The sequence below is a fragment of the Corvus cornix genome, chromosome 1 (assembly GCF_000738735.6).
Source record: "Corvus cornix cornix isolate S_Up_H32 chromosome 1, ASM73873v5, whole genome shotgun sequence".
Lineage (NCBI taxonomy): Eukaryota > Metazoa > Chordata > Aves > Passeriformes > Corvidae > Corvus > Corvus cornix.
Window position 1 is genome coordinate 52,253,518 of NC_046332.1, and position 23,406 is coordinate 52,276,923.

The 23,406-nt window shown below is 40.2% G+C and overlaps 1 protein-coding gene across 2 annotated transcripts in view; it reads left to right on the top strand.

Moving 5' to 3' along the window:
* The window catches only part of LOC104689934 (complement C4-like), a 52,583-nt gene that overhangs the window by 17,550 nt on the left and 11,627 nt on the right, over positions 1–23,406 (top strand). For both annotated transcript variants that reach the window (XM_010400362.4, XM_020584697.2), the window contains 25 exons: positions 1,095–1,200; positions 1,386–1,509; positions 2,201–2,316; positions 3,057–3,224; positions 3,965–4,162; positions 5,764–5,955; positions 7,269–7,418; positions 7,821–7,947; positions 8,317–8,388; positions 9,257–9,457; positions 10,369–10,480; positions 10,700–10,770; positions 11,700–11,839; positions 12,646–12,858; positions 13,720–13,771; positions 14,209–14,289; positions 15,342–15,545; positions 17,046–17,121; positions 17,552–17,708; positions 19,024–19,119; positions 19,437–19,605; positions 21,041–21,207; positions 21,653–21,811; positions 22,450–22,509; positions 22,979–23,072. In XM_010400362.4, coding sequence (XP_010398664.1) covers positions 1,095–1,200; positions 1,386–1,509; positions 2,201–2,316; positions 3,057–3,224; positions 3,965–4,162; positions 5,764–5,955; positions 7,269–7,418; positions 7,821–7,947; positions 8,317–8,388; positions 9,257–9,457; positions 10,369–10,480; positions 10,700–10,770; positions 11,700–11,839; positions 12,646–12,858; positions 13,720–13,771; positions 14,209–14,289; positions 15,342–15,545; positions 17,046–17,121; positions 17,552–17,708; positions 19,024–19,119; positions 19,437–19,605; positions 21,041–21,207; positions 21,653–21,811; positions 22,450–22,509; positions 22,979–23,072 — 3,305 coding nt within the window. The remainder of the gene's footprint in view (positions 1–1,094; positions 1,201–1,385; positions 1,510–2,200; positions 2,317–3,056; positions 3,225–3,964; positions 4,163–5,763; positions 5,956–7,268; positions 7,419–7,820; positions 7,948–8,316; positions 8,389–9,256; positions 9,458–10,368; positions 10,481–10,699; positions 10,771–11,699; positions 11,840–12,645; positions 12,859–13,719; positions 13,772–14,208; positions 14,290–15,341; positions 15,546–17,045; positions 17,122–17,551; positions 17,709–19,023; positions 19,120–19,436; positions 19,606–21,040; positions 21,208–21,652; positions 21,812–22,449; positions 22,510–22,978; positions 23,073–23,406) is intronic.

Consider the following 23,406-nt stretch of genomic DNA (forward strand, 5'->3'; position numbering starts at 1 on the left):
ATAAATGGATACCATTCCTTCCTCTATTGGAAAATAATGTTACATGGGCCTGTGTGACTTTCATCAAAATCAGTATATGGAATTCCTGATAAATGAACTTATTTCTCTGAACTGGCCATGCATGTAATGAAGTTACTTGGTGTATTGACAATTGTTCCCCATTTATTAGCTCTGGCATTTAATGCAGTTTTCATAAGAGCCGCCTCTCCGTTGGCTTTATTGGTATAGATCAGTGCTGCTGACCAGGCCAATTTGAAAGAGGCTTTGTTTACAGAAAAAAAAGCCATTACAGGACTGCGGTGGAGCAGGATTTCCACAAGCAAAAGAAAAGAGCGTGGCCGTGACAGGTCCCATGTATCACATTGCACACTGTGCTGCTGGAGGATGACTGCCAGGGCTTCCTTGAGTAAGGAACCAGGTGCAACAACGTGCCCTATCCTCTCTCCCCATGAGCTGTATGGAATGTTCAGGGGTGTTCTGGCCATATGCTGCTCTGGAAAATATTTCACTCACAAGAAGACTCTATGCTATACTGCCTAAATCTGTAGGAGTGCGTAGGGCAGAGGGTGTCCACTCTACCCCATGCAGGTGTTAGAATATCAGCAGGTCTTTAGATGTACCAAATATTTCATATCAGTCCCTGAAATTACTTTCCCATCCCTTATTTTTTATGCTCTGCTCATGAGGTGTCTCATACAAAGGAATTAGCTGTTCATGCAAGCTAAATAAAGTGGACACCTCCCTTGCTCCCTCTGAACGGGATGAGTTGTGTAAGACCTCCCTGTGCAACTCAAGTTCTCATTCATTTGTTAAAAAAAAAAATTACTCTAGTGCAAATTTTATCAGATGACATCTCCCCATGTGATTCTGCCAATGTGATTTACTCTGTATATATCTTTGCATTTGATATCACCACTTGCTACACAGATCAGTAAAAGTTTTCATGTTTGCATTACAGGTGAGTGGGACTAATTTTTGTTTTCAAGCTGCTAGTTACAAATGGGATATTTTTTCAGCACAAAATGATTAGTCTGAGTTATGTTTGCTTTTTCTTAAGATAATGATTCCTCTCCTCACTTTCCTTCCTTCCAAAGACACTCTTATGGGAAAGAGATTCAAGGTGCTGCATATGTGCGATTTGGCATAATCGATGAAAATGAGAACAAAATATTTATTCCAGGCCTGGAGCAACAGCTATCAGTAAGTATTCAGTAGAACAACTCTGATTTCTTCTACCAAAGCTTTCAGGTTATTGTCAGAAATTCTGGAAACTTGGAAGTCCATCATACTGTAGTCATGACATAAACAACACTTTATTTCTAATGGCAACAAACCAGTAAGCGCTGTCTCTTTCCTTTTTTTTTTTCCCACTACTTTTGTTTTAGATCCAAAATGGAAAAGGAAGAGTTTCTTTAAATACACCTCTTTTGGAAGAGAAATTGAGAAAAAGTATTTCCACACTAGAAGGGTTTCATTTATATGCTGCTGTTACCACCGTAGAAACTGCAAGTGAGTCCAGTATGGCTTAGCTGATACGGTCTGTAAGATTCACACTGATCTTTCTCTGATGTAATCTGTTATGTGGGGAATCTGGTCTCACTGGATCCATCTTTGCTGCAAAGCTTGCTCATGCTGTAGGGCATGACAGTCTCTCTCATCTGACCTCCTTCAGTACAAAAACTTCACCTCGAGTGGGTTACACTTTTCTGAACCCAAATGTCCAGTACTGCTTTAAATGCCTTATGTGATCCTGTGTGATCTTCCAGTGCTGCTCCAGAAGTGCTCAGGCAGGCTGCCTTCCCAATGGTGCACTTGCTGGGCTTGGTACTAATTATATGCATGACAGGGCAAAGGGGGTGGGCCTACCTCTCAACCTTGGAGTGTTAAAGTGGAAAATCAGGATGTTAAAATATATTTCTAAGTGCATTTAATTTAAAGCAAGCCATGTAACAAGTTTCTTTAGATGTAGTTATGTGTAGTGGTGTGACTAGATATTAACTAGAGAAATTATTATTTTAACTAGAAGAATCTTAGATGGAAAGCAGATGCTCAAGCTCCAAGTTGCAGAAGATGACATTAGGTAACATTAACTTTCACCAGTAGCAAATGTAAACAAAATCTTTCATAAAATTAGATATCTAAGGTGTACAAGTCCATAGTTAGTGCCCCCATAGCAACACACACTGTTTGATATTAACAGGTGGTGAGATGAGAGAAGATGAACTCAGCAGTGTGAAGTTTGTGAGATCCCCTTATGCTGTTGATCTGTCTAACACCAAAAAGTATTTTGTGCCTGGAGCCCCCTTCTCTGTTGTGGTATGTAGTGTTCTGGCTGTATGTGTCTGCCTCCATAGCAATGCATTCATATCTGCCCTCTTTCCTTCTCTGGTCCAGTGGCAGCTCTCTGGGACAGAGACCTTCAAGAACAGGTCCAACACAGAGCTACTGTTTGTGTGTCTGGTTTGTCTCATTTCTGTATACTCAGAGCCTGAACAGCCAGAGAATGCTGGTTTCCTGCTCTAGAAGCCGATGTGCACTGTTGCCCTGCAAGGTTTTATAAAACACAACAATCTCTTCCTCACTTCCACATAAAAAGATTGAAAGAAGAATATTGTAATAAATTAATCCCACATCAAATTAAAATTCTGGAATCTAAAACAGGGTATTGTCTTTTAAAAAAATGCATTTGAGTTTTTGTGGCTTGAAACTTCACACCTTGAAGTTTTTCTAGTTTTCTAAGAAGAGTTAAAGTCATAAATTCACCTTATTATAGTTAATGACAAATATCTCTGGGATCTGCTTACACCAAACAGAGGTTTACTGAAAGTCTGGGGCATCTTGTAATCTGTACTCACAGATTTTTACCTTCACTGAAGTCCAGACTGAGTCAGTTGCTATCCCCTTTTCTCAAAGCTCAAATTTTTGAATGCTGGTGTGTACAGTTTTATATTTCTTCTCAATTTATAAAAATTATAAATTATCATTGCTTCTTTTTTGTGGACATTTTTTAAAAATAGGATTTCCTTTAAATAACAGAACTTTTTTCTTTCTAATAGGCATCTGCCACATTGGTTGATGGCACTCCTGCTGCCTTCCTATTTATCACTGCCACTGTTACCTTGCCTGGAACACCCCCAATGAAGAAGACTGCCTTCTGTAATAGAGAGGGTTTGGCCTCCATTACATTTGATATCCCCAAAGATGCTCAAAAGCTTGAAATAAAGGTAAAGAAAATGCAAACATCCATGTTTTAAATTATCCCACTGAGAATTGCTCGTAAAACAATTATAAATGACTGTGAAGATGATCACTTTTCATCAAATTAGCACCAAGTGTGGAACATGATTTCTTGCACCACCTGCAGAGCTTTGTCCAGATTGTGTAAGATATGTTAGGGAGACCAGGGGCCTGAGGGATGTTTCAAGTGAAGGACACTCTGGTACATCAGAGCCTTGGGAGTACATGCAATGGTCATAGTGGTGAATTTTTGTGTTTTGGGTGTGCATTTACCTGGCATAAGGAAAGAAATGGGACTGTAAGGAATATCACCATGCAAAGTGACAGAAAATTATGGGAAGAAAGTGACGGAAAATGTCCTGAGCAATGCAGAGAGTAGGCTACATCTGCCCACTCAGAGGGTTCAATTATGTGCACAATATAAAGTGGGAAAAAACTTGTCTGAGTACAAAACACTTTGTGATTTTTGACCCATTGATTCTCATTTAGAAAGAGCCAAGGGTGAAAAATACCAAATGCAAACACAGCAAGAGGCAAAATAGGGTGAGAGAATAAAATAATTAAAATCCTGGGGTTTGGTGCCAGGTTCTGCTAATGAGGTGTTAGCAATGATTCCTCTCACTTCACAGCATTTTCCAAATAACCTGGCACACTACGAATTATTGGTGACACTATACACTGTCTCCTGTGGACACTTTACTCACTCTGTCCTTTTCTTCCCTGACAGGTAAAGGCTGAAGAGGGTAAAGAAAGGTTGGAATCACCTGAAGCCAGTATCAGAGCTGAAAGGTACCAGTCTGCTTCCCCAAACTACCTCAGCATCAGCATCCCGCACACGGTTGTGGCACCTGGAGATACCTTACCCATCACCTTGAATGATATTCATCAGTCTGGCAGTGGAAACATTGGCTATTTCTATTACATGGTAAACAGAATAGTATCATATCAGTAATTTAGTTTAGAAATTATACAACCTGGAACATTTACCTAGTTATTAATACAAGGGAAAACAGAGGGGCCCAGCAAAGGGCAAGTGGGATGATCAGTGTTCTGCCACACCCAACCCACCAAGACAGGCTGAGGGAACTGGGCTTGTGCAGTTTGGTGAAGAGCCCAAGAGTGAGTTGATAACAACCTAAAAGTACTTGAATAGGATTTAAGCTATAATGGAGACAAGATTTCCTGTGTGGTGCCATGCAATATAACAAGGGACCGAGGTCAAAAATTATGGCCTGGAAGATTAATTTTGGAAAAATATTCATTAGTGATGAATGCAATATTGGAAGAGGTTGCCCAGAGAGTTGTGGGATTTTCCAGCCTCAGAAAAATTCAACAATCAACAAGAGAGAACCACATCTCACCTAATCTTACTCTGGTGATGTCTCAGAGCAAGCAGCTGGGCTAAAAATCTCTATAGGTCCCTCCCAGAATTTATTTCTATGATTCTGTTATTTTTTATACATTTGCATATATTTTTAGGGCATGTAAAGTGCACAGTATTTATCCTTCTGAATGAGACAAAGGTGTTCATGGGTACATTCCAGGAGTGACTCTGTTGTGTGTGAAAAATATTTAATCTCCTTCTCCCGCTCTGTCCCAATCTCCCTTGGCAGCCTAAATTTCACAGGATGATAAGTGCAAAGATATCAGTTCCCATTTATTTTTAATAGGACTCTGATACCTTGGAATAATTGTATCCCTAGGAGTTAAGTTTAGGCTTGGGGATTTGTTTTCATTGGATGATTTCTCACAGCGTTGGAGTTCGCGCTGCCAGGCTCTGGGAAGGCATAGTGCTGGGCAGGCAGGATGTGTGGGAGGGATGGTAGCAGACACTGCTGGAGCTCAGCAGTGAGTATCTCTCCCAAACTTTGGTCACCTAAACAAAGCAGTGAGGATTTCAGGCCAGGCTGTAGCATGCCTTTGTTTCTTCCTGAAACCTGTTCATGATGTGTTTAGGAAAGCTTCATGCATTTTGTTCAGGGAAGAACCCTATCAGTCCTGCCACTGGGTCTGTTTTTCATTCCTCTGACAACCCATGAATACAGATAACATAATGTAGGAAGGAAGGAGTTAAATAGTGAAAGATGGGCTGAAATAAATTAAAGACCAGTCTGTGATACTTCATCCTGAAACCTCCTGCTCCAACCCTTTCACACCATCAGAAAGATTCAGTACTGATTATATGTTAAATAATGCTGCTATCATCCTGGGTGTGATGACCAGACATTGTAGAAGACAAAATTTAGATGACTACTATCTGGGTACCCCTTCTCAAGCTGTAAGGTTGAGTGAAGGGTGACAGATTTGTGTTCAAACCTGGGCCACAAGACCAGTGTAGCAGAGATTCACCACCACAGTATGCAGGTCTCCTCCAGGCTACTGGTATACAGCTTGGGAATCAAAACTGTTAGTGCCATTAGAAGAGAACAGAAATTGCCTCAGGAAAAAAAAGAAAAATTATGCAACATAATGCCCTTTCTGGAGCATAGTCACAACATTTGATTTCTTTTTGTCTCTGCCTTGCAGGTTGTGACAAGGGGACAAGCTGAGGTTTTGGGAAGGGTCCCAGCCTCAAGCAAAGTAATAAACCTTAGAATCACTGAGAAGATGGTGCCTGCCTTTCGATTTTTAGCCTACTACTTCATTGGGAACGAGGGCCAGCAAGAGATTGTCGCCGATTCTGTGTGGGTGGATGTCATGGATGTCTGCGAAGGAAAGGTGCTTTCAAAGCTCGTGGCTTCTGCTGTTGCATTCCAAAATTAAAGAAAAAAAGCATGGGGTACTGGCAGAGCAAGTGCAGGCCTGGGATTATAAAGTGAAAGACATGTCGTTTTTATTGAAAAGGAGTCATCAGGAGTCATGCCAAAAGGCTCCCGGGTTGTGCCTCAAAGAGATGAAAATTACAGTTTTGTACAGAAAACATCTCCCCCTGTGAGCGTCTATATATTAGAAATCCATCAAAAATATGCTGATAGAATTGTTGAGGGGGCAGAATCTCTTTATAACTGTCTTTTGGTAGTGATTTATATCATATGAAAGAAAGTGAAGCCATTTATTGAGGAAAAAATATGAATTTGAAGTAATTTTTTAATCTTTTCAATTTCTGTTAAAAGTAATTTTCTGAGATTTGTTAGCATTTTAAAAGCATTTTAAAATAATAGTTTAAGTTAGAAAATAAAGTGTGGATAAAATAGGAGGCCCTCTAAGCCTTTCTTTCATCTTCCTCCTCCTCTTCTTCCTCCTACTTTTTGGGACCATAAGGTAAAATGAAAAAAATAAGACACAGGAAATTTTTCCAATAGCATGAAACACAACTGCTGAAAAGTATCAGCTGTCTAAAATTACTTTTTCCACTGAAAGTGTTTGTTTTGAAAAAATAATGGCATAGTACATTAGGCAAAAAAAAAAATTAAAGAAAAAATTTTCCATCTCTATCACACAAACCAATTTATACGAAGACAAAACTCAGTTATGTTCGCAGGCATTTCGAGTAATAATTCCCTATAATTTCATAATCAGCTGGGCTACTTCCTCTTAAACCACAGAAGTCTGTGCATCAGAACCAAATCTGTGTTTACTCAGTCATGCTAAAAAATTCAAGTGTGTTATAGAAAGCAGGCAATATTATTACACACTGGTTTAATTCGGTTAGTTTTGTACATTAATTAGATCTTCTGCTGTCTTTCATGGTAATTTTGTTTCCACTGGAAAATGACAAAATTATGTTGAAGACCCCAGTTCCACAAACCCCTTACACATACTTTTAATTTCCTTTGGTGCTTAAATGTCGTTGAAAGCCAGCCGCCAGTATTCTGGTAGACACACCTTTCAGTTCCCTGTGATTTCCTTCAGTGTGAAATATCTGCACCTACATGTTCCGAAACACAGGATCACAGGCAGAAACTCCACAAAACAGGAACTTCTCCCAGCCTCTGACTGCTGAAAGTCGCAGCTGACAGTATTCCTGGCCCAAAGAATCTTCACTTTTTATTAACAAATATGTAATTTTTGTTTCAATCTTCTCTATTTAGATTAAAGTGAAAACAGAACAAGAGATATATGAACCAACAGACCACGTCAACTTAGAGATTGAAATGGACCACGCAGGAAAAGTTGCCTTAGCTGTGGTTGATAAAGCAGTTTTTATTCTGAATAAGAAAAATAAGCTTACAGCCAAAAAAGTAAGATATTTGTAAGAAGAAAATACCACATCTACTAGTCAAACAAAATTTTCCATGACTAATGAGAGGATCAAAATGTAATTAATGGCTATTAATTGCTTAAACAGCGCTTTGCTAAACTTGAAAATGTTTTTTATTTTGCAGTTTAGGATCTATTTCAGATGAGTGGTATATTTAAGATGGGGATTCCCATTCTATGGCAGACAAGTTTGTAAATTAAATAAAGCGTTGCTTGAAAGCACTCCCTAACTAGAACCTCCCTCAGCTTTAATCTGCTTCTAAATGCAGCTTGCACCACCAGTTTGTCTTGCTTCTGCAAATTAAAGGCTACAAGAATTTTTCTGATATGTATATAAACCCTTTTCGAGCATGTGCAGCCATCTGTGCTATTTTATTTGGCAGGTATTTAATGCCATGAATTCATATGATCTCGGATGTTCTGCGGGTGGTGGTGCAAATAGCATTCAAGTTTTTACTGATGTTGGTCTGGCTTTTATATCAGACACAATTCAATCCAGCATTCGGGAAGGTAAGTGCAATCTGCCCTTTAGGAGTTTGTGTAAGACCACAGTAGATCTGGGGAGGCTGATTGCTTAATAATCAGACATTTTTACTACCATGTTGTAAAATCTTCTTTGCCTTTGGATTTTTCTTCTGCTCTTCCACTGGATGCTGGCAGCTCAGATATCCCAGATGGTTGGTGCTGGTCCTTTGGTGACCACCTCAGCTGGGGCAGGCAGCAGTTGGCTAGGGCTGGAAGATTTGTGGGTCTCTCTTTCAAATTGTGGGCCTTTTGTCAATGAGATGGGTCCTAAGACAGGTCTTCATGAATGATGTGAATGATCAGGCTGTTCCTGTTGTATCATCATGACCAAGTGCCTCTGTTCTGCCTTCCCAGGATATAAATGCCTCCAGGGTACCAGAAGGCAGAAGAGATCTTTGGATTTTCAGAAAAAAATGTCAGGAATTGGTATGTCTGCTCATCTGGATGGCCTGAAGGTCTAAACAGGGGGAGGGATCCCTAGGCAAAGGGATCTGTCTGAGATCTAGGGAGCAAGCAGTGATGGCATAGTGAGAGATGCCATGATATTCTTAGTCCCAGTTCTTGCATTAAGTGACATAACCCAGCACAAGTGTGTGTACTATGCTGTGTGACCTGACACATCATTCATCAAAACAGCTCAAAAAACAAAACCAAATGATGTCTGTAAATGGAAAGTAGTTCACCACTTTATAATCCCAAATGTGAAGCACTTCTACTGGATAACATGTCATGTCATCAGTCATGACTAAGAGGCTTTTCAAAATTATTTGTATGTTTAGAAAATGTTTTAAAACCTTTTTTTTTTACATTCTGCTTTGAAGCTATGCCAACTTTAGTACTTTGGGCTTCAATTAAAAGAAGAGTTAGTGTAGTATTTGGTATAAATTGGAAAAAAGAAAAATTATATGCAAATTGACATTTCCTTCCCAGAAGACATGAAGGCTTGAAGCTGGACTCTTCCTTGCTTTTGAAACCACACTCTTTATTCAAGGAGAACACTGATATTGCTACTTCTATTAAGAATTCCAGCCTGCAAGGCGGCATTTTTAATTCAGTCTGACTGTGAAGAGAGGGCTTAGAACAGAATGTCTAGGATGCCATAGAGCCTATGCTTTCCTCCTGTGTTTGTGGACTGTTCTTAGGATGGACTCTTTTCAGGGTCCCAGGCTGAAGCTTGACTGTTGCAATAAAAACTAATGTTAATGGCAAGGAATGACAGAAGTGAGCACAATAAACACCTTTACACTGATTTCTACTTACACAGCACTAATTCTGGGCTTTAATTCTATTGCAGCCAACACATACCAAAACCCTGATCTACGAAAATGCTGCCAAGATGGAATGAAATTAAGTCCCATGAGGTTTTCTTGTGTGAAAAGGCTGGAAAAGGTGTCTGGCTCCCATGAATGTAGGAAGGCATTCCAGGACTGCTGTGACAAAGCCACAGCCCTCAGGAAGCAGGCGAAGCAGAGGAACAGAGTGGGCTTGGCACGACGTAAAGAGCAGTGGCATAGAACTCTGCCATTTTTACCCTTCTTGTGGTGGCAGGGGAGGGTCAAGGGGCATTTTAGTGCTGTGGGGCTGGGGAAGAAGTTTTCACATCAGCATGTCAGAGAGCCCCGGTACAGTATGCAGCAGCCATGCAGCATTGCATCTTCACACCTGGACACTGGGAAGGTGGGAGTGGGATGGGATAACGTCTTGGGGTGAGAAAAGGCAGGAATCACTTTAGCCAGTGCTGGCCCCTACAGTCTTACAGAGGATCTGATGGCTCTGCCCACACCCCAGAGAGGCCACAGACAGCAGAGCAGGGGAGGGGGTGGTTGTTTGCATTCAGGGCTGTAAGTGGTCTCAGATTTACGACTCTTTTTTTAGTGGTACTACTGTTATAACACCTTCACCTTCAAAATGATGTCTTGAGAAAAGTCCACTTTAGCCAGGAATAATTTTTTCTCTTTCTTCTTTTCTTCTCCCCGAAGTCTATCACTGACCACACATTACATGTCCCCTCATGTTACCAAAAGAAAAAATTACTTTGCATCTAAAATAATCCTATTCGGAGTGTAATTTCTGCTACCATTTCTCACAGATTTTCCCTTTCATCCTCTCTCTGTCACAAGTGTGGGACAGTGGGAACATCTTTGCTAGCCTTACTACAGGGAACTGATTTCTCGTTTGGTACCATGTAGTTTTGAAGCTGTCAAGAGGAACTATCTTTTTGTTCAGTGACAAGCTATGGTCATTGCTTCTCTTTTTGCAACATTTTCTTTAATGTACAAGATGGAACACAGATGAAATCTTTTCATTCAGAGCATTTTTTGTGCTCTGACAAGCTGACTCTCTGCAAGACAGTGTAAGGTCAGCAACCAAAGACTTCCAAAAAGAAACCTCGCTCCTGTTTTGCAGAATACAACGAACATGAAGAATTGTTTGATGAAACCTCTGTCACCTTGCGCAGTTATTTTCCTGAGAGTTGGTGGTGGAGTTTTGAAGAAGTGGAAAGCCCTGGAAAGCACAGGTACTGTGTTGCCTGAATATGTTTAAATTTGTACTGTCAAATGTATAAAAATATCAGCTTTATGTAGTATCTGATGCAGAGGACTTCATAATATTTGCAAGTACTTTGTCTCCACAACTGAGGGAATATGTTTTTCCCTTACAATACTCAAACTTCATCCAATGACAACGTTTACATTTTATATATGCCTTCTAATAAGTCTTATTTTGTGTTTTTTAGTGTAAAAAACTTTGCTCCTGACTCTATAACCACCTGGGAAGTTCAGGCAATAAGTATATCTCCTGAAAAAGGTATAAGTATTGGGTATTTTTTGTTTGTTTGTTTGTATGGATAAAGAGAGAAGGTGTATCCTTTAAAAGAGAGATAAGTTATGTTGATAGTATAAAAAAGTCTGTACTGGAAAAACACAAAGTGATTTGTCCATGATATTTACTTCTCTCTTTTATGCCATGTTAAAGCCCAACTATAAGTTAAGGTATAGATTTATATTTATAAAAGCAACATGAAGGAGGGTCTTGAAGACGATGGATTGTACAATCAAAACTGTCTCTTATTCTTTCCACTCTATAAAACACCCCATTTTAGCTTTCACATGGCCAGGAAGCCACAAGAAAGGTAGCAGTAGTAACGTCACTTTTCTTTGAATAATTCTGGGACCAAATTCTGGCCATCTCAAAGCATGAAAGTCTGTGGCCTCTAAGGCAGAGAAGAGCACCAGGAAACCAGCAAAAGACCAGCAAGGTCTGGACACCAGAGAGCCCAGGTTCTCAGGTGCTGCTCTCTGGGAGCTTCTAGATGATGAGGATCATGCAGGATGGACAAAGAGTCTATCTTGTACTGCCCACTCCCCTTTGGAAGGGGAGGCTCATCCAGGGGTGCAGGGATGGGCACGGAGTTTATTTTCAGAAAGCAAGGAAAGGTCATTGTGTTTTAAACATGAAACAAAAAAAAAAAAAGGAAAACTGGGCCACATTTCACTCATGAAACATGCAAACACTCCTGCCAAAAAACCATGGCAGTGACTTCAGGGGGCAAACAAGAGACAGGTCTCTAGAGCAGATGAGTTTAAATTAGCTCTGAGTATGCCTGTTTTCCTCTCCTGCTCATTACTTCAGGGGAGCCCAGGTGCTGAGTTTTGATTAGACATTGAACTTCCTATCAGCTGATGTTAAGTACGGAATTCCCAATTCTAGTTGTTTTTTTCTTTTTCTCACCCCAGGGTTCTGTGTAGCTGACCCCCACACCTTTGCAGTTTTCAAAGACTTTTTTGTGTCCCTGAGATTACCGTACTCAGTCAGACGAAACGAGCAACTGGAAATAAAAGCAGTGGTTTACAACTACCTGCCCAATGATCTCCAGGTAGCGTTATCAACAGCTGCTGTGCCGTGCATGCCTAGCTAGCTAGTTCTATAGTTTTGTAAAATTTGATGTGAATGACCCTTCAGTGCCCTCCTACAGCCCAGACATAATTCTCCCATCTTGAAAGCTATCCCAAGGCCAGGATCCAATTCTACTTGCTAATCAAACTTACTTGCATAAAGCAGATCATGCTATATAGCCATATCCTTTGTCTTTTGGTACGTCTTCTTCCCCTCCATTGAAGCAGTCAGTTCCTTTCTTGATGCCTGCTTGTCTGGGCAGCACCCAGCTCCTGACACTGATACTTGCTGACACTTCACAAGCACAGAGGTATATTATGAGCACACCATCCAATATGTTAGCCACAAAACTCATTGTGCCTGCAACGTGAAGCCACTTTTTGTCTTCGTGTGACTCCTATGCAGTCCTGCATATGGTCACAGCTGTCACTGGGCTCAAGGCCTCCATTGTCCTAAGGCTGATACTCCTTTTTTCACTTCTTCCCATCTCCCAGCCAGCTGTTTGACCAGCATCTTCTGAACTGCACTGAATTGTGTAGAGCTGGGATGTATGAAAATGCACTATCCTTACTTCACTGTGGTTTGGGTGTAGGCCAAAACTCTGTTGCAAATTCAGTGTAAAGAAGAAACAATAGTTGATTTAACTTCAGAGCGCTAATCACTGTAGGTGAATGTTAACAGACCATAGGGTCACAGAACAATTTACATTGGAAGGGACCTCCAGAGGTATTTTCCCTGTGCAGTGATGCACTAAGACTGATCTTGGGCGTTGCCTTGTCCCCGCAGGTGGTAGTGAAGATGGACGCAGTGAAGGGGCTGTGCACCGCAGAGACGACGGAGAAGGCTGTGCAGCTGCCACTGCTGGCTAAGGGGAACTCAGCAACACCAGCCTTCTTCTCAGTTGTCCCTCTGATTGTGGGAGAAATTCCAATTACCATTATTGCTTTCGACCAGGATTCTGGGCACAGTGATAGCATTAGGAAGAATCTCAAAGTTGTGGTAGGTATAACTAATTGAGGGCAGGCACTTCACAAATGTGTGCTTGTCCTCAGGTACAACATTCACAGGCAAACAAAGATGTTGCATTGATTATTTAATACCTTAGCTCTCTTTCAAAATTATAAAAAGGAGGAGCCTTTAAGAAAAAAATGATGTTTCAAGCACCAACACAGACTCATTACAGTATCCAAGCCATCCATTGAGGGCTTTTTTCCATCCACACAAAAAGTGCAAAATATGAATCCTTACACCCCTGATATCAGGGGATAGCCATGTAGGTAAGGATATAAGGCATGGGATGCTGGGAACCTGCTGTTGTTAAAGGCCATAACTTTTGTAGGTATAAACACAGCCTCAGAGTTCAATGCTACACCAAAACATGAAAAGTAACTGTAAAATTAGCTTTATTAAAACTGGAAGTGTAGGAAGACAAATGTGAGCAATCAGAAGGAAAAAAGTTTAAGTCTTACACCAAAGACATACTCAGAATTTCATGGATTTCATACATGAGGGGTTTACAAACACGAGTCCCTCTGTGAACGTGACTCGATGGGTCGCAAAGCTGAGAATAAACTTTGAAGTTTAATTTTGGGGGGTTCGATTTGGTTAAAGGAATTTCATCCAGGGAAATGGTTCAATAGTAGCACAAAACATTCAGGAAAGTTTATTAGTATTTCTACTGGGAAACTGAAATTCTGATTTGAAGGCTGAGTTTTACCTAGAGAGAAATCTCCCTTCAAAATCACTTATTTGTGCCACCTGCTGGCCTAGTGCTTGTATGGAGCTCACGGGTTTCCTGCAGCTTAATTTCAGCCATGAGCGCTTGCAAATGTTTTGACTTTTCTTTCCTTAATTGTGCAGGCTGAAGGTGTTTTACAGAGAGAAGAAGAGACCATTTGCATTAACAGTGGCTGTAAGTTACCCAAAAGGGTTAGACACAGATGTGGTTTGGTGTAGGAATGAGGGGTGAATGATGGGCGCAGTGAAATATTTCTTAATGCGCAGACGTTCCTTTGGTTAACCAGAACTTGTCAGAAATCTCTCCATCCAATAAATAGCAAAAGACTCATGAAAAAAAAAAGTAAAAAAATTCTAAATTTTTAGAGTTGACTTATTTTACTTTTGTTTTTCAAGGTATCATTCTTTATATATTAACTGGGCATCTATTTAATTCACTAATGGGTCTTAAAAGGTGTTAAAAACAAGTTTTGTTTCAAGTATAAAATATTGCTAAAGACTGAAAATTAAATCAATTTAAGAAAGATAAGTATATTTTTTCTAAAATTACATAGTATGCTGTTTATTTTTTTAAAGTCTGGATGTAGATATCTATTTATTATTTATTTACAGTGAAGTCCCATACTGTGGACCTGAACAGACCATCTAACATGGTACCGGGTTCTGATAGCCACGTGTTAGTTAGCCTGAAAGGTAAATGTCATTTTTTCATCAACAGCTTCTCCATAGGTGACAAGGCACAGGCCCCTCTGTGCTGCTCATTCCTGCATGGCAAGTCTCCATTCTCTCCTAGTTTTCCTGTTATGACTCAAGTGGTCTGTGCTACATGACCAGGTCATAAAATAAAACATTCCCAAGGTTGATCCAGTACCTTTTCCTCTTTCTAATTACTTCTTCTTACTTGTAGTGGATGTAATAGCTTTATGAGATCCATCCTTCCTCACTGTGCTCGGGTCAACATTATGGGAAGGCCAGAGGTGAAGGGAAGAATTCATCTTCTCTAATAACCCCACGCTGCATGTAGGGCTGTAGAAATCTGCTTTAGATTTCAGAAATAAGGATGCCAGACTCTGATGTATAGGTTCTGAGAGTTCTGTTTTTCTGAAGAGGAGATATGTGCAACCATATATTCATTTAATGAAATATAACTGTATGCATATATATACACTCATGCATACATATTTTAAAAACATCTATTAGCAAGCACTTTTATTAGTGATAAGTACTTTTTTTCCCCCCCCAGGAAATGTAAAAGAATGCATTTGTGACACAAAAGGTATTAATTTCCATTTCAAATCCCTGTTCTAAAGTAAAGGGATCTTTGAATTCATCAAGGTATAAACTTGCAGAGAAAAAAAAGACAAACACAAAATGTTTGGCACAATTAATGCACAATCTTTTTATCCCTCTGTGGGAGGATCAGGGCTGGTCTGACAAGACTTTTCCAAACCTGATACACCAGTCTTTCCCCCTTCCCTTGCTTCCCTGCCTCCAGTAGCCTCAGGGCTTTTTCTCCTTCATATTCCTTCACTGGGCCAGCCTCCTTTCTCCAGCTTTCCCAGGGCCTGACACCTCATCCTTGCCCTTCTTCAAAGAGCTTTATGAAGTAGCTAAAAACAGTGTTTAATAGTGAGGAGTATCAGGCCATGCTGGAATGTCAGCCTACAGTTATTATCACCTTTATTCATATTACACCGATCAGTTTTACATAAGGTAACTATTACAGCTTGTGTTTTTAACAACAGGGAACATTATGGACGAGTCTGTTGAAAACTGTCTGAGTCTCAGTGGAGTTGAGAAGCTGATTCAAGTGCCCACAGGCTGTGCAGAGCAAACGATGGTGAAAATGGCCCCTGCAGTCTATGCTATAGAGTACCTGGATGCCAGCGAGCAGTGGGTGAACTTTAACCCTGAACGGAAGCAGGAAGCCATTGGTATGATTGAAAAAGGTAGGCAGAAATAAAAACAGAAACAAAACAAAAAAACCCAAACCAACCAGAAGCCAAAGGATGGGATCTTTGTTATCTGTTTGCACTGTGCACTGGCTGAGGCTGCTTCCTGAAGGAATGCCCAATGTCTTACCCCAGCCACACAGAAATGCCCCTGACTGTCTGCAGACAGACATGAGAAACAGAACTTGTGAAGAGGGCTTGGGAGACTAATTGCCAGAATCTGACACTGGGTGGTATTGACATTGACAGCCCATCCTCTCTCTTGCCTAATTTAGAAGTAGAACATAAAATCTGAGCCGATCAATGAAAACTCTTCTCAGAGTAAATGAACAAAGGCCAGTTATTCTTTGCCTCCCAATGTTCAAAATCAACCAAGGTAAGCCACATCCTAAAAAATGCTTATTTCTCCCCATGGATCACAGACACTGCTTAGGATAGCCAGCTGGGATGTAGACATCTCTGCCAGTGGCTATCAAGAGGAATATGACAAAAGAAATTCCCAGTGCTAATCATGATATTGACGCCTTCCCTTCCCCACTCCTGTATTCATCATTACATAAGCTAGAATGAATTCAGCAGCCTTGGACCGAGCCAGGGAGGGAGTTTCCTTAGGGAGAGGACACCTGTAAGTCTGCTTCTGGAAGACTCCACTCCAAGATGAGATCCAAAGCTGGTATTAAACATACAGCAAAGCCAGGACCACAGTATGTGGAAATGTCACTAACACAGAGTTGTTAGTATTGGAGCAGGTACAGCTGATCTGTCTAACTGTAGTGATGTGCTTATGGCATAAAGCAATACAATGCACCTGTCATTATGATCTTCAGATGTGAGGCACACATTTTATATGTGATAAATAAGTGTATAAATAGAGATTAAAAGCATGCTAGCAGTTGCTGCGTGGAGATCTTTGCCTATTTATCCAAGACTGCCAAATGTGACGTGAGATCCTGCTAATTAAGTATTTGGTATTATCATCATCGTTTAGTCCCTATATTACGGATTCTTATTGAAGTTCATCAGAGTAGAAAATGAATTGTGTGGCTATGATACAAACTTCATCAAGATAACAGCAGTCAAGATCAGAGGCCACAAATTATGATTTCTAAGCCTGTGTCTGACCCAACAGGTGATGTTTTGTGTACTTTTTGATTCAATGTACCATAAAATCAACAGCTTGAAAAGTTGTCAATAATGGGAAATAATTTCCCTTTATTCGCAACACATAAAATGTTTTGTAACCATAGGTATCTGCAGTTTTCAGGTTATTTTCAAGGCTCAGTTAAGTCAAACAAGACAGAGGACCTTCTAAGCCTGATCATTTTTCTGTGAATTTCTGCTGACCCAGTCATTTCCTCCTTACACACCAGTGAACACCTCCACGAACTCTTCGACCAGTCAATACAGAATGTATCCATTATAATACAAGTGATGTAAGAAAATGCCCAGTAAATATGGGTGTTCTCTGAACAGTTATGTGCTCTCCTGTTCATGCAGGTTACACTAGACTGCTTGAGTTTCAGAAGGAGGATGGCTCCTATGGAGCATTTAAAGAAACCCCCAGTAGTGTATGGTAAGAGATTTTTTTTTTCCCTGGGGTTTTATTTTTGGGATTTTATTTTTGTTTATTTGGTTGGTTTTTTTTCAATTTACCTCCAGTATCATTTGATGCATCAGAAGCTTTTCTTTGGCGATGGACTTTGAAAATCTGGTGGCTGCCTAGGTACTTTTGTCATGAATAATCAGCCACAAAATTCTCTGAGCATGTTCAGCCCTTGGTGAAAGAGATTTCTACTGAGCCACTGATTATTTTGCATTTGCCACAGAGTAGAAATATTCATGCTGATGTTGAGCAATAACTCACTAGGTTCCAATGAGTGCACTATACTGAATATGAGTCTGTGCATAAAATTAGTATGTTTATCTTTCTGTCAATATAGTCAGCACATATAAATTCTATAAATACCTGTCATCACAAGTTTGGAAAATTTTCCTTTGTGCAGGTTAACTGCATTCATTGTTAAAGTACTCACAAGGAGCAGAGAATACTTCAGTATCCAAGACAGTCACATAATCAACTCCATTTCCTACTTGGTTAATCAACAGCAGGCAGATGGTTCATTCCATGACCACCACCCTGTAATGGACAGGTCGATGCAGGTAGGTTATCCATATTTAGAAGAATTTGTTGTGCATTTAGGGCTATGAGGTATTGAAAGGAATATTCTGAGTTGTTGAGTAACAAGAAATGTATCTAAAGAAAATAAATCTGTAATGTAAGTACAAAATCTTTAATGTAAAATTAATTTGTTAACAGGTCTGCAGGTCTGTTATGTCAGATGCATAGCTAGCACTTCATCACCTTTATCTTTTTATCCAGTCTTAGCTACTTGTTTCACCTATGCCTATAGAGCACTTAGAAAATTAATTTTGAGGGTCATGTTTGGTGAAAAAGTATGTCTTTTATTGCCAAAGGAAATAGAGTGTAGAATTGTAACTTCATTTTGAAGGGGTGTCCAGAAGATCAGATTGTACAGGACCATGTCCAGATGGGTCTCAAGTACCTCCCAGTCTGTCTGGGTAAACAGCTTCAGTATTTCACCACTCCCATGGTGAAAAAAGAAAATGATAACACTTAGTCAGAATTTCTAATTGCATATCTTGGTCTACACATCCTCTATAACTGTGTAGAAACACAAACTTTTTATACTGCCCGTGAACTTAGTCTAGGAAAATAATGTGCATCTTCCAAAACTCATTGGAAATGCAGTGTAGTGACCATATATAAAATAATCATGCATTAATATTACTAATGATCTGTGTCAAATAGCTAGTGAGGCTTTCACCCTCAAAGCCAGTTTCACAGCTGATGTAACACTATTGGGGAAAAAGAAACAAGTAGCTCAAGGATTGGTCAGAGGGTTTTTTTGACCTGTGTTCAAGCTGAAATAATCTTACATATACTTCAAGAACTTTCAGGGGAAAAAAGCTAATGAGGGCACTGTGCTTACTTTACCAAGAAGAGGGATAAGAAATGATCTGGTATTGGTGTATAAATACCTCTATAGGAGAAAAGTTCTGTCTGCAAGGTAGAGGGCTCTTTAGTGTGTAGAGCAGCACAGAAATGAAAAAAGACCTCACCTCCCTAGTGATTGGAAATTGAAACCATGAATGTTTCAATGAGGAATTGTAAATTGTTAGCTGTAAGATAAATAACTAAATTTTTGATTATCAACTGAAGAACGTGGCAGTTTCCTTATCTCTTACACTGTTTAATGCAAACTGGCTGCCACCGTAGAAGACATACCTTAGAGGGACACATATTATTGAGAAAAATTTAAGGCTACAGATACATGGTACATGATCAGAGGGTTTGCATAGAAGATTCTTACCTTAATGGAAAGTGACTTTCTAGATTTAATCACAAGCATGTCCATGCACTTCTAACTTTTCCTTTCCATGTTTCATCTTTCAGGGTGGCATTAAGTCAGCAGAAGAGGATTTGGCAATGACAGCCTTTGTAACCATAGCATTGCAACAGACCCTGCGTGTCTACCAGTCACCTGATGTGGTAGGAAGCCTGACTCTTTAAATCTGCAGGCTCTTGCACGGGGGCATATCCACCCTACTGTCTCTTGAAGAACTGCGAATGAGGAGTTTAAAATCTGCTCACATCTGTGGTGGATAGGAAAAGATGCCATGGCCTAATATACAACAAGGTGTTTTGAGCTACACGCTCCATCATCAGTGGCTTTAATCACTAAGCAAATATTATTATAATTGTCTTAAAAATTACTACAGTGAAGTATTCCAATTTCCTGGTATTCTTGCCAGAAGTTACAGTAGGTCTCAGTGATCTTTACAAATGGATCCATTCTGTTTCCACAGGCACGAGTGATTACAGGAACAGTGGCTTACATGAAAAATCAATTTTCAAGAAATACTGACTGCTATTCTACAGTAATCACTGCTTATGCTCTGACACTTGTGCAGTCTGATAGTGAAGATGCTCAGTTTGTGAAAGAAAAATTAAGGGACTGTTCTTCTTTTGATGGAGGTACTGGTAACCATTCTTAACAATAACTTTTGGAAAGCACTTTTCTTAATTGAAACACTCTGAGCACACTTACATGAACAAAACAAATTGAAGTAAATTAAGAACAATTAATTTTATACAACTGTATGTATGTACATACAGACAACTGTATGTACATGTGTACTTAATTATTTAAATTGTATAATTAAATATTTCAATGTTTGAAATTTTAATATGTAATTTTTGTAATTAATAGCACTATAAAGTGACAGCATAATGAAGCTTGGATCATGACCTTCTCTGATTCTGGAATTGGAACAAAACAACAGTAACTATTCATTTATATTTTCTGCTTCCCCTGGGAAGAAAAAAAGTCCAAGCCAAATGAGAAAGAAGAAACTTCATATGAGAAAATAGTAACATACAGGAGTAGTCCAGACCGGATTTGTGGTCAAGAGGGAGGTGTCTCTTCCAGCCCACCTGCCTTCAAAGCCCCCCATGAGTTCTGAGTGCTTTGTCCCAGCTCCCCATGGATGTCACCACTTACCCCACAGGGTGACTGCTGAGTCAGTCAGCTGCACGGCCGTCCTGGTAATTCCTCCCAATGCGTTTGGTAAATACACTGCAGTTTAACAGCCCCAGTTTAAGCATAGGGAATATGGTTCTCCTTAATCAAGGCTGGATTTGTGGCCATAATTAATACTAATATTAATAATTATGCCTGAAGGACCACCAGACACAATGCTACCTCTCCATCAGATGGACATCTTTGTACAATGGGATCATTAGACTGTGATGGTTGGAGAAGTCAAAATCAAAAGTTGTGGGTTTCCTTTTCCATTTTCTTTGCTTGCCAAGTGATTTGTTGCTCTCACAACAGCACCCGTGTCTTGTGGTGATGCCTTATCCTGGTCTTAAAATCAAGAGTCAAACACGGTTAGAAGGGAAAAAGGGTTTTTACCTTGGTATTTATTTTAAGGATCCTTAGGTGCACACGTCCAGGTCAAATGCACCAAAATGCACCCCGCAATTCCCCCAGAAGATCTGGTATAACATTATAGGTTTTACTGATTAGCATATCTATCAAAAATTCCCCAATGAGAGGCTTGAATGAGCCCCCCTCCCCAAGGAGCCTTCCCCTGCATGGTTCTATCTTGGTTTACAGAATGTGTTCTGGAGAGGACCTTGGGGTCTGGGGCACACTATCCTCTGCCTACAAAGCTTCTAAAATGTTGAGTCTCTCAGCCTGACAAACAAGTCCAAGAATGCAGGTAAAAAGCACTAGGAATACAGAAGTTGCAAAAAAGGTAAAACGGGTATAAAAGAAAAGGCAAAAAATCTTCATGGCATCAGTGGTTCCGCAGTGCCATGACATGAAATATCCACTGTGTAGAGCAATAGCGATTTTTGGCAAATGTCTCTGCCAGCGGCATTCAAGACTGAATTATTCTTGCAGCAAAGCAGCAGCGCCACTGGGGAAATGGCAACAACGCAGTCTCGGTGGAAACCACTGCCTATGCCCTGCTTCAAACCTTGCTCCTGGAAGACATGGAATATGCCAGGCCTATTGCTGCATGGCTGACAGAAAGAAGGAACTACGGTGGAGGGTACTGCTCTACACAGGTGCCTGACCACCAGTTCAGGGGGAGTCTTAAGGGGAGGGAAGGAAATAAAAGTCCCATAAAAACTTTTTCATTTATATTTGAAAGCATCATAACAGTTAATTTTCAACTTCTTTGGTGTATGAAGCACTTAAGATTTTGAATCGTTAATTAGCAATGGGCCCAAGTAAAATAGTTAAAAGCCAGCAAAGAAAATTCTTTGTCTTCATGAAGACATATGACAATCTAAGGTCAGGACTCCAATTTGTTTGCAATTTTAGTGCTATAAGAAGAAGCTGGGAAATTAAATGAATAGTCTGTGCAGGTAGGAACAGACAAATGCAGGAGCACTTCAAAGCAGCAAAAAGCATAAAACTGAATTCAAGGTGGCTGATAATGTCATCTCACATGTTGTTGAAATAACCTGGCATAACTGCTAGGTTTTTTTGCTTTTCTTTCTCTCCTAGGACACAGTGGTGGCCTTAGAAGCTCTGTCAGCATACAGCATACAGACACTGAACACTGTTTCCACCGACCTGACTGTCAGACTGGGAACACCTGGAAGGCAAAATTACTACAGCATTGTTCTGACTGATGCCCATGAAGAATTTCAGAAGCAGCTAGAGGTACAGAACCACCATTTTTTTTTAACATTTTTGCCTCAAACAGGAGAAATTGGATCATCTGGCCTGAGTTTTGTCATGTTAAGCAACCATGAGGTTGCTGGTTTATAACACCTTGAAATAATTTAATCTCTAAAACAACAGAATCTTTTTTAAGTTAAAAAAAAAAACCAAAGAAAAAAAACCAAAAAACACCACCCAGCAGGTGCTTAGCAGCACACTTGAGAGGTGCTTTCCTGCCTCTTTGAGGACTTTGGTGATGTGAATCTTTCCCAAAAGTGAAGAGCAGCCAGGAACCCAAGGGAGCCAGGATTCCCTTTTTCAAGGGAATGAGGAAGAAGGGGAATATTCTGATCTTCAGTGTGCTGAGAACTGTGAAAATGGGAAATCCAGGATACAAAGGAGAGAGTGAAGTTGCTAAAATATATCTACTGGGCCCTAAAACAGCACAGTAAGATGCAGTAACACAGCACACCTAAAATCTCATGAGACTTAAGGTATCATAATTCCTTCCATAGCTAAAAGTTTTCCCCACCCAGGTTTGGGGGGTAAAAGCATAGAAGACTGTCAAGATGTCAGGAAAACAATAGATCAAATGCTGAGCACAGACTAATAATCTTTTTTTTCCCCTTGGTTTGCAGTTTGAACTTGGGAGAAAACTTGAAGTATCTGTAAACGGCAAAGGAAATGGGACAATGAGTGTAAGCTGTAAATTCACAGTCCAGAGTCCAACTGGACTTCTTTTAATCCCTTTTTGAAAACAAAGTGAAAACTTACTTGTCATGGCCTCAACCTTTGTGTTACTTCCTCTAGAATTCTAAAATTTGTGGCCTAAAGCCTGGCCTTATGAACAGTCAATTTTTCCTGTCTTTAACTTTATTAAATGTATAAAATGTCAGGGGTGATAGAGGGGGCTGGAGTTTGAAAGACCTCTTTGTGGTCGGGAATGGAGAGTGGTTATCTCAAAAGAGTCCCACATCATTTGCGAATTGCACATGGGACCTGCTTATATCCATGAGAGTCCTCTGTGACCAGTTTGTGCTACTGGGGGACTGGTCTTTCTCTCCACACTCCCATGTCCCATCACCATGTGTAGAAGTCCTGGATGAGTAAATTCCATGTCATTTAAATGATATTTTTAGTGGCTTGCTGTTTATGTGTTCATCTTAGATATTAAAAATGTACTGGTCGCCTGAGCTGAAGAACACCACCTGCAATGATTTGATTTTGACAGTGGAAGTGGAAGGGAGCCTGAAGTACTCTGGTGAGCGAAAGGTTCAGGGGCTGGGTCTCAAAGGTGACACATTTGGCCAGCTGCTAATAATATTTCATAGCTTTCCAGCCTTGGAAAGTGGGAACAAATGAATGAAACAAGGAAAAGGAGAAGCCCCTGAACTCTGCCTAGCTATTGTTGCATGTACCTTATTATTCTTATTCTTATTTTAAATAGTATAATAACTATCTGAGTGACTGTAGGCGCAGCAGGTACTTAACAGTTACACAGTTACAGTCAGACACTCTCAAGAAACAGGAGGTGAGCTCCCTTCACAGAGGGAAAAGCCCAGCTCAGTTCCCTGCCTAATAAGGGACCTACCGTG